General features: G+C 41.4%; 1 protein-coding gene across 1 annotated transcript; it reads left to right on the top strand.

The window, feature by feature from the left end:
* The first annotated feature begins 4,986 nt into the window (after window positions 1–4,986).
* Window positions 4,987–8,883, top strand: LOC104601994 (BTB/POZ domain-containing protein At5g66560-like). Its single transcript, XM_010265524.3, has 4 exons — window positions 4,987–5,758; window positions 5,866–5,935; window positions 6,033–7,319; window positions 7,968–8,883. The coding sequence occupies exons 1-4, from the start codon at window positions 5,727–5,729 to the stop codon at window positions 8,679–8,681; spliced, it is 2,103 nt and encodes a 700-aa protein (XP_010263826.1). The 5' UTR covers window positions 4,987–5,726; the 3' UTR covers window positions 8,682–8,883.
* Window positions 8,884–10,793: the final 1,910 nt, after the last annotated feature.

The raw sequence follows: 10,793 nt of genomic DNA, 5'->3' as shown, positions 1-10,793 counted from the left end.
GGGTGGCCCAACCTATGATGCCAAGTGCTAAGAGCTGCCTTTTCACCAATTTATGCCTAGGGAAGCAGTTCATCATGACTGAATCTGTAGACCCCATGATCAAGACTGCCTTGAAGAAGAACCTTCTTCGACTTCCGATCCTTTACAAGCACATGAGAAGGGTGGAATTCAAGAAACACATCATTATCAGATGTGAAGCGTGCAACAGAGAGAAAATTATTAGTGATATCTGACACATGAAGATTGTCATGTAGAACTAGATTTTTATTAGAACTTGAGAGAGAAGTGGTGCCAATATGATGTATTTTCAAACTTGTACCATTACCTATTTGCAGTTGTTCAGGTCCTGTATTGTGAAGTTTCAGATTGTTCAGATCATTAGTGACTTGGTGAGTAGCACCAGAATTAAGATACCATGAGTGATCTGTTGAGGGAGGTGAGGTTGCCATATAGGCTGAAGGTTTCCGTGGTGTATACTTGATGGAGGCATCAAAGCAACTCTTACAGGTGAGAACTGAGTGATTAGGATGATTACAGATCTGGCATGGGCTCCCTTTGTATCTTCTAGTGCTCTTGTTAGGTGATTTGTCTATGTACTCACTGTCTTTATCGCTGAAAGGTGGTCGGCCAGGCTGATTATTGTTCTTGAATGTCCATCCCTTGGAAGTAAGGTGGGCTAAAGCATCAAGGCTGAAGTCTGTAAGCTTCTTGCATGCTCTCAGCATTTTGATTTCTTGTTGGAGTAGTAGGCTTTGCATTTCATCATATGAGAGACAATCAAGCCTAGTAAGTACAGTAGTAGTGAAGTGCTCAAAGTCACTTGGCAATTCCTCCAGTGTTTGATATATGAGATCGGATCCGAATAGGGGTTCTCCAGCCGCAACCAGTGCATCTGAGATATTCTTGATCTTCAGAAGATAATCACCCATAGTCATTGCTCCTTTCTTTAGGTCATTGAGTTTGAATCGAAGGTGCATGATGCGAGCCTTTGATTCCGGAGCATATAGAGTCTTGAGCATTGAGCACACTTGTCTGAAAGTAGTGCAGCCCACAACTTGGGCTAGCACATGCTCTGTGAGAGATAAAAGGAGCCAGCTTAGGAGAAGCTGATCTTGGATCCGCTATGTTTTGTAGTTTGGGTTTTCAATTGGAATTGTAGATGATGATGTTGTTGGTAAAAAGTCTAGCTAGGCATGGATATGAGCCATCAATGTAACTGAGTAGCTCATGCCCATATAGTACAGGGTAGATCTGAGATTGCCATAGTAGGTAGTTGTGGCGATCCAGTTTGACTGATATCAATTGGGTGACATTGGAGCAAAGATTAATAGGGCCTGAGGTTGTTGAATTGCTATTTTGGAATTGAGACTAGAGGCCGACCGAGAATTGATAGAGGAAGACATGGTCGGTGAAGGTTTGATAGCCTGGGCTCTGATACCATAAAAGAGTTGGTCGAATGAATGATTTATTTTTCGACTGATAGATAGATAGATAGATAGATATAGATAGATATAGATATAGATATATAGAAGACCTACCAGATTGTAGTATTTTCTAGCTGAACCATGGCCACCCGAACGACAACGACATTGGCATGTATTTTTCGACTCAACCATGATTTGATTTCACTAACCATCATTATGTTGAGATTAAGGCATGTCTTTGAGCCATGTACGCATTTTCGCCCAAATTTGGTGGAGGGTTTCAAAGAGGACCACCTAAGTTAGGGTTCCGTTTCTTCAAGAACAAGGTAGATTCCGATAGGGGAGAGGGAAAGGAGATGGAGATGGAGTGGACTTAGACGAGAGGGTATTTTAGGAAATTTTTAAAATATATCAATCACGTGACATCACATGGACAAAAAATTAACGATAAGGGTAGTCTAAGACAATTGTCAGAAATACTCTAAAACAATTTGTAAACAATAAGGGTAGAGTTAGTTAATTAGCTAAACCATAAGAGTAGTTTAAGAAATTTGTCCATTAACTAATAGCTTGGCATGCTGTTCTCTCTTCTTAATTCTAGAAAAAATCAAACATTGTGTGTTCATTTTAAAAGTTCAATATGATATATTAGGGGTAATTTCAGAATAAAATAACATAGACCCATACCCTTAACATTTTTCACAAAGTATAGATGGTCAAGTTATCATTTTCACACAGCAATATAAAAGATTATTAATAGAAGGTCGATTAAATAAATTGATTGGAAATTATAAAAAAATTAATAGAAGGTCGATTAAATAAATTGATTGGAAATTATAAAAAAAGTTTTAGTAAAATGTAAATTATAAGATATATTTTAGTAAAAATGTGAAACTATAGGGGTGTTGTAATAAACGACCCTTCCTTTTTCATTCAACTGGAAATTAAGAAAAAGGGTAAGAAAACAGAGACATGGGTTATCTCACCTGTTTGTCGTATTCCCTTTTTTCTTTTCTTTTTTTTTTTATTCTCTCTGTATTTTTAATGCCATACACTGAAACGCCGTTTATTTAACATGCTTGAGTTTTCTTGATGTGTAGTCCACGAAATGGCCTGAAATTTGCGTTAACTGCTGAATCAGAATAAGCTTATCGAAGAAAGAAACAGCTGAATTGGGAACATACTTACCCGAAACAGAAAAACGATCAGTCAGAGTAAGCATAGGCTTGCTGTCGTAATTACAGGAAGGTTGGCCCTCAATCACTCAAATTCCGGACCTCAGTCACCTGACTACTGACTCAACGCATTTATGCCGATGGTAGAGAAGAGAAGAAGATGATCATCAGCACTCAGCACTTAGCACTCAGCAGTGAAGAAGGGACGTTCAATTGGGAGGAGAGAAAGAAAAGGAAAACAAAAAAAGAAAAGAAAACGTACTGTAGAAGCTCTGCTCTTAGCTATCTAACCTAGACAAGTATCGTAAGGCCATCGTTGCCTTGATTTTTGAGTTGTTTCTTTTCTTTAACCCAAGTTGATGAATTTAGTTCATTTCACGAAGCCCGATTTATAATATTTTTAATGTTCCTGTTGAATTACTTTTGGCAACACTGGTTGGAGTCTTGGACCCCCCCCCCCCTGTTTTTGCTTTTTGATAAGGAAATAAATTATGATCAAGGGAGGTGCATTAGTTTAGTTTAAATACATTAATTAATATTGTTGTGTTTTAGCGATCAAACAAAAAAAAAATCTTCAAAATAAGTGCTTAATTAAAAAAATAATTGCTTAAAAATATAAGGTGGTGTTTGAGATCGATGCCGCTTTTTGCGAGGCATATTTGTAGCAAAATGGTGCTGCACTTCTTACACTCTATCGGCCATGAATTTGCAGCACATATCTCATAATTCAAGATGGAGATGTTGCTGCCAATAAGGTTTTTCAACCCCTCAGCACAGTGTTGCAAGCAATAATAGAAAAAAACAGAAAAGTATTTAAAAAGTAGGGATGTTCACATTAAATGTCAAACCGATTCGATTCAATCTGATTTGGTCAATTTTTTAAAACCATTGGTCGGTTTCGGTTTGCATAAAAAAATAAACCGATAACTCGGTTCAATCAAATTGAACTGATCCTATATGTTTAACTGTTTAAGTAATTATTAATTAGTCCTTACCCTATATGTTATATATCTTATTTGTCTTTGTTTGAACTTTGAAAAAAATTGGTTATTTATGATAAAAACTAAAAAAGTACAACCAATACAAATATAATACAATGGCACAACATTTAATTCAATTTTATATAAATTTAAATTTATATATTGACAAAAAATCAATTTTGGATAGAAAACTAATCGATTTAAATATATATTTTGATTTTGCATAAAAAATAAAAAGAAATAAAATTAAATATAAATAGATATTTTAGTTTTATATATATAAACCGACTAAACCGATAAACTGACCTGACCCTTCATGTTTGGGTTGGTTTTGCTTCAAGGTCGGTCAGTTTCAGTTTAGTCAATAAGTAAATCGATTAAGTCGGATCGATTGAAAAAAATTACTCAAACCAACCCAACCCGACCCATGAACACCCCTACTAAAAAGAAAGTTTTCTTGAACCATACCATGTGGTCCGAGCCAAATAAAAATCATTTAGAAAAATGGATTTCTGATGTGGCACCATTTTATGAGGAAACGATGCCAATCCCGGACACCTACTAAGTATTTTTTAAATTATGTGGTAGTTCAACACAGGCTAGAAAAGAAAATAAGCACTTAAAAGACTTATTTTTACATATTACTCCCAAACGTAGCATAAGCAGTGCAGCATAGAGGTGTAAATCGGGTCGTGCTGCTTGTGGCCTGGCATGAACTTGGACTGGCTCGGTATGGCCTAGTACGATGGTCCGCATGCCGTGCCAAGCCTGGCACGATCATGCGGGCCATGCTGGGCCTAGGGTTTTAGGTCCATTGGTTGGCAGGGCACGACACGACCAAGCGGGCCGTGCTGCCTGCAGCCCATGAGTCGGCACGAAACGACCCACAGCTCGGCCCAGTACGGCTCGACACAACCCATATATACTTTATACATATTTTATATAATATTATATAAATTATAATTATATAATAATATATAGTATATAATATATTAATAAAATAAAAAAATTTTATTATACTAATTTATTTAATTATTGTACATATATAAGCAATTATATACATAAAATTTGTATAAAATTAAAATTTTAAATTTTTTATCATTTTTTTTTAAATAAATAGCTTTGATTTGATGCACGACCTGATTTGACCCAAGGCTCGGCCCACAGGTCAGTCCGATCCGCAACAAGGCACGAGCCTACAGGGGCTGGGCCGTGGGCCGTGCCAAGTAAACCCCCAAAATTTTCACCGACGAGGGCAGCACGGCCCGCCCACGGGCCGGGCCGGCGCCCACTTTACACCTCTACTGCAGCAGAGGAGCTGGAGGGACGCCGTTAAGACTCTTTCGACGACATCCTTCTTTTCTTTCTTTTTCTTCGTTGACGATTTAGATCTTTGTTCCATTTCCGTACAAAGTGAAAGACGGTGAGTGAGTTTCTGGTTCTGGTGTCAGGACTTCTGGGTTTACATAAAAAAAAAAAGAAAAAAATCCTGAAAATTATTTCTGAATTTCTCTGTTTCTTTTTTTAATTCATTTTTAACGTATAGTAATTCGTTCAAACTCCATTTGTCCCATCTGCCCATCTGCCTCTGGAATCCCTTCTGTATTCTAAATAAAGTTTCCTCTTTTCGCCCTCCCTCACTCTCAATTATTTTCTTTTTTTTTTTTTTCTTTCTTTTTCATGTTCGTTACTGCTTACTGGCTTCTCTCACCGCAGAAGCCGCGAACCATTTCTTTCTCTCTTGAGTTCTTCCCTTTTTCTTTTTTTGTTTTATGCTCAAAAGCAAAAGAAGATTCAGTTAAGTCGATTTCCACTTGCTTACTGGAGCAGTATCCTTGCTTTAAATCACAGGGATCGTTACTTGGAGAAGATTTTCGGTTTTCCCTTCTGCATCTTGTTCATCTATTGTTGGTTTGATTGTCTGAGTGAGTGATCTACTTGGTCAAGAGGGGTTTTTGGGCTTCTCCCAGAAACCTCCGATGCAGTCTCTTTTTAGGGTTAACCGCTTCTAAGATTTTTCCCCTTTCCAGTAATTTTATGGAGTTATTTTGCTGTAGTGCATAGGGGTACCTTTCTTGGTTCAATCTTCTTATTCTAAAGAAAAACTTTTAGAAAGCTCGTATTCTTTCCTCTTACTTTCCGCTGATATGGAAAACTCGAGCTCCAAAGGCCAGGCATGGTGAGTTAATGCAATTTATTTTTGGGATTCCTACTCTGTTTTCTGTTTGTCTTCTCTGCTCAAGAAAAGAAGAATCTGAGAGGATTTTATCGTTCGCATTTTTGCAGGTTTTGTACTACGGGGTTACCTAGCGACATTGTGATCGAAGCAGACGACATGACTTTCCACCTCCATAAGGTCCTCTGTCCATGCTGTTTTCACCTCTTCGTACTTCCTTTAGTTTATTTCTCCTCACTCCTCAGGACTGAAATTGTTATTTAATGTGTTTGTTCAGTTCCCTCTTATGGCGAAAAGTAGAAAGCTTCATCTGATGATAACCGAACAAGAAGCCAACGTTGCTAGAAGTCGAGAAGAACTCGAAGGAAATGATGCCGAAGTTGACGTTGAGATTGAAGAGGAACCCTGCTACATATCCCTCCCGGATTTTCCGGGCGGTTCTGAGACATTTGAGACCGCCGTAAAATTCTGTTACGGCGTCAAGATCGATCTCACGTCTTGGAATGTGGCTCCTCTTCGTTGCGCAGGAGAGTATCTGATGATGACCGAGGACTTCTCAGAAGATAACTTAATCTCCAAGACCGAGAGGTTCCTCTCTCAATTGGTTCTCAGGAACATCAAAGAATCCGTGAGGACCCTAAAATCGTGTGAAGCATTGATACCACTGGCAGAGGAGCTAAGCATTCCTCAGAGATGCATCGATTCGATCGTGGCGAGATGGTCGGTGAATGAGGGAGCCAGCACAGGCTCGACTAGGTCTTCGAATCAGAACATATTGAATGGAATTGATACCGGGACACGCCGAAAGAGTAAGAGCAAGAACACCGCCGCCAGCAATGCCGAACCCTGGTTCGAAGATCTATGCATTTTGAGCTTGCCGGTGTACATGCAAGTGATTTCTGCTATGAAAGCTCGAGATATAAACTCGGAAATCATCGAGAGCTCTCTGCTATCCTACGCAAAGAAATCAATTCCAGGTCTGTCGCGTTCCAATAGGAAACCATCCTCGGCATCCATTGCTTCTGAGGCGGAGCAGAGAGAGCTTCTGGAGACGATAATTACGAATCTGCCCCAAGAAAGGAGCTCGAGGTCACGCTCGGGATCATCTTCATCTACAATGACGAGGTTTCTGTTTGGGTTATTAAGGGCGGCGAATATATTAAACGCCTCAGACGATTGTCGAGCTGCTTTGGAGAGGAAGATAGCGTCACAGCTGGAGCAGGCGACGCTGGACGATCTCTTGATCCCGAGCTACTCATATCTGATAGAGACACTTTACGACGTCGATTGCGTGGGTAGGATTTTGGGGTATTTCTTGGAGGGTCTAGAAGAGAGACCGGAGATTGGAGTGGATGGCCACGGTGACAATGGAGTAGACGGTGCTAGATCGTCCGGAGTGAATCCGGTGATGTTGGTCGGAAAATTGATCGATGGTTATCTGTCAGAGATTGCTTCCGACGCCAATTTGAAGCCGGAAAAGTTTTGGGAACTGGCGGTCGCACTTCCCGATCACGCCAGACTCTACGACGACGGCCTCTACAGAGCCGTTGATGTTTACCTCAAGGTACTATTGGTGGGCCCATATTTTTAGCCATCTATTTCGATTTTTCTCTAATTTTACTATTTTCGCTCAACCATAAAACATAAAAAGGATAATTGGATCATTATTACGTGAATTTAGGGGTGTTTTAGTCAAGGTAGTCCGTCGATCCAGGTACGGTTCAAAGCATTCAGAAACGCTGTGTGGGCGTGTGGGCCGGGAGATTGGTGAACCGGTGACGGGAATAGGGTCTGTCAACTGACTCGAGCCTTGTTTTTCTCTTCCGAGCTTGAATTCCGTTTTGTCCAAAATGTCCCTGTGAAACTTGAATATAGTAGATACTCAAGAGACAAAAAGAATGCGTTTTCTCGGAGTAAACTCGAGTTTTACCTGGGTCTCATTCTTTCTGGAGTTGGTCCGTTGTACGGGAAAAAATAAAGGGAAAACTTCATGTTTGGTCCTTTTCAATTTCCCTTATCCCTACTGTCGCGAACTTCCACGGCTTTCTTTCTTTCTTTTTCCATTCTCTGGCCTAACCATCTTTGGGTCGGAATTTGGAATCCAATAATGAGGAATGCAAATATCGGAGCAAAAATTGTCATCCATTTAAGATTTAACTGAATTATGTTGCTGGGTAATTAGGATTATTAATTAATTTTATAATTACCGCAGGCGCATCCATGGATAACGGAGGAAGAGCGAGATAAAATCTGCGGTGTGATGGATTCCCAGAAGCTGACGTTAGAGGCCTGCACCCACGCAGCACAGAACGAGCGCCTCCCCTTAAGGGCGGTGGTGCAGTTCCTATTCTTCGAGCAGCTGCAGCTCCGTAACGCCATTGCCGGCTCTATACTTACCGCTGACATCATCCCGCCGGATTCCGCCGGAGCGGGATCCTCCGTCTTACAGCATCAACAAGAAGAGGTAGAAGAAGAAGAAGAAGAAGAAGAAGAAGAAGAGGAGGAGGAGGAGGAGGAGGAGGAGGAGGAGGAGCAACGACAGCAGCAGCAACAACACTGGCAACAGCTGCAACTTGCCTTGGCGGCACCTGGCGGAGAGAGCAGTAACACGTGGAGGACGGCTATTCGAGAGAATCAGGTGTTGCGGCTGGACATGGACACTATGAGATCTCGGGTGCACGAGCTGGAGAGGGAATGCTCCACCATGAAGAAGGCCATAGCCAAGATCGATAAGGTGGGGCCACAGGGAGCTTCTGGGTCCGGATCCGGGTCTGGGTCTGGGGGTTGGAGGAACTCGCTAACGAAAAAGTTGGGATGCAAATTCAAAACCCAAGTGTGTGATTCCCATGAACGAACGGTGATTGAATCCAGGAAGCAGGGAAAACAGCATCATCACCAACACCAACAACCAACAAATTTCTTGTAGCCTTTCTAATATTATGTATGTATAGTATATGGCTTTTCTTTCTTAATTTATTTGAATTTGATATTTATCTTTTTCCTTCTTAATTGAAGTGGGGGTATATTCTATTCTACCATCCACCGGGAGCTTGTGTATGTTTTCTTTTTAAGATTCTTCCTCGTCTTAGAAATTTTTTCAATATTTAGTCGAAGTAACAGTTTCAACACTTGTTGTTTTGCTGGGTTTGGGTATTCATTCTAGCTGTAGAATCTAAAGAGTGAAGACTAGAGAAAGAGGGAGAGAGAATCTGATTGTGATGGGGATGTGGGTAAGGTACCAATTTCATTTTGGAGGAAGGCCCACTTCGGATTGGCGGGAAATGAGATGAATTGATGCTTCAGAGACTTGCAGAGGTATTCAGGAATCAAATGCGCAACACAGCATTTTTTGCTCCTTTTGTCTCCTACTGGGACTATTTGAATTGAAGTATTCTAACCTTTCGAAATGTGTTCGTGGGACCCAAGGTTGTTCACCCGCCATACATCCTGATCCGTCTGTTTCACCGCTCGTTTAGGTGGGCCACCCCTTCCATGGCCGGACATGGTTTCAATCATGCACTTACTGCTTGAAATCACAACTATGGCTGTCACGGGTTAGATAAGATGATCTTGACCCGGATTTGATCTGATTGTGTCTAAGGTATGATCCCATTTAGATGTCATAAAATTGAGTCCGGATTCGGTCAGGGCAAGGTCCGTTCCAAATTCCAATGACAAAAGTACCTATGTGACAAGTTGATAACATGTGCAATTTCTTTTTTTTTTTTTTGATAAATTTCTTAAATTATCTTAACTAAGTATATTCATACCGTTTGATTAACGTTACTTTATTGTTTCAAAAAAATTACCATTGCCCTTAAAATATTGAGGAAAGGGCTGAAATGTCCGTTTTATCCTTCTTTTCACTTCATCTTCCTTGGCCTGATCTTTATCGCCCAAGTCCAGTCACCCCACCTCTAATGTTGGCACTGCTGGATCCCGATAGTCAGAAATCCATGATGACAAAAACCGATATCTCCAATGGTTTTGTTCACAGAACAGAGAACTCTTTGAGTACACTGAAATATCACGTCTCCGTGCAAAACCTTGAGAACCCAAATGGGAAAATCATTTTTTCTAAAAAGGCTCCGAGTTTTATGCTTGTATTGATTTGATCTAACGGTTGGTGATGATGCGAGATCTGGTAGCTCTCCATTCGAGGGCAATTTGGATGCCAAGCTAGCGAGGTCCTTGGAGGTGACTCAAATATTGAGTTGGCTAGTTCGCCGGGTCGACCTGTAAAGAGACAATGTCAGAGTGCCCGGGCTGCTTTACCTGGGACAGGCACTCCGATGCTAAGTCAACGATGTGGAGATTTTGGAGAGAGAGAAAATTCTAGAGAGCTAGAGAGCTACGAGAGCTAAGTTACGCATCTCTTTTGAGGTTTGAAATGATACCTCTATATAGGCGTTGTTTGGCGTGGGCTTCACACACAGTGTCCGAGATCTTTGAGAAGATGTATCTAAATGGTCCAAAGTCCTTGGAGGTAGTGGCGCATGTAGACTAGGCTTCGTGCCTTATTCGGTTTCCTCCGAAATATTCAGCGTGGGAGTTGACTTTCGGAAGACTCGGGAGTGATGAGATGCACACACGGAGGAGGTCAATGAGCACGTCTCGTAGGTCGCCACCTAGACCTCATTCGAGTCGACAAATCTTCGAGGGAGGTTGCTCCTCACGTCAAGGTCACTTGGATCGGTATTGACAAGGTACCACAAGTCCTCAAGGGAGATTGCTCCTCGCTCCGAGGTCCCTTGGACCGGTAACAACAAAGTACCACAAGTCGGACTTGGACGAGGTGCTCCTAGCCACCTTGCCGAGGTGCCTGAGTCGTGTATGAGGTCCCCAGCTAGGAGTCCATCAAGTTGGCGAAGGTAGGTCGCCAACTGGGTTTCTAGTAGGTCGGCAGCTAGGTCTCCATCATTTTGGCTAAGGCAAGTCATTGCCCTCGTGGTGTCGAGGTGTCATCTAGCTGTTATGAGATGCCACGTGTCATGATGTTAGTGGAGGACCAAATATGCCCTCATCAATTGCCCCCACT

This window comes from Nelumbo nucifera, chromosome 6 (genome assembly GCF_055504915.1).
Source record: "Nelumbo nucifera cultivar China Antique chromosome 6, China Antique-T2T, whole genome shotgun sequence".
NCBI lineage: Eukaryota > Viridiplantae > Streptophyta > Magnoliopsida > Proteales > Nelumbonaceae > Nelumbo > Nelumbo nucifera.
This window is presented reverse-complemented; position numbering and strand designations above follow the sequence as displayed.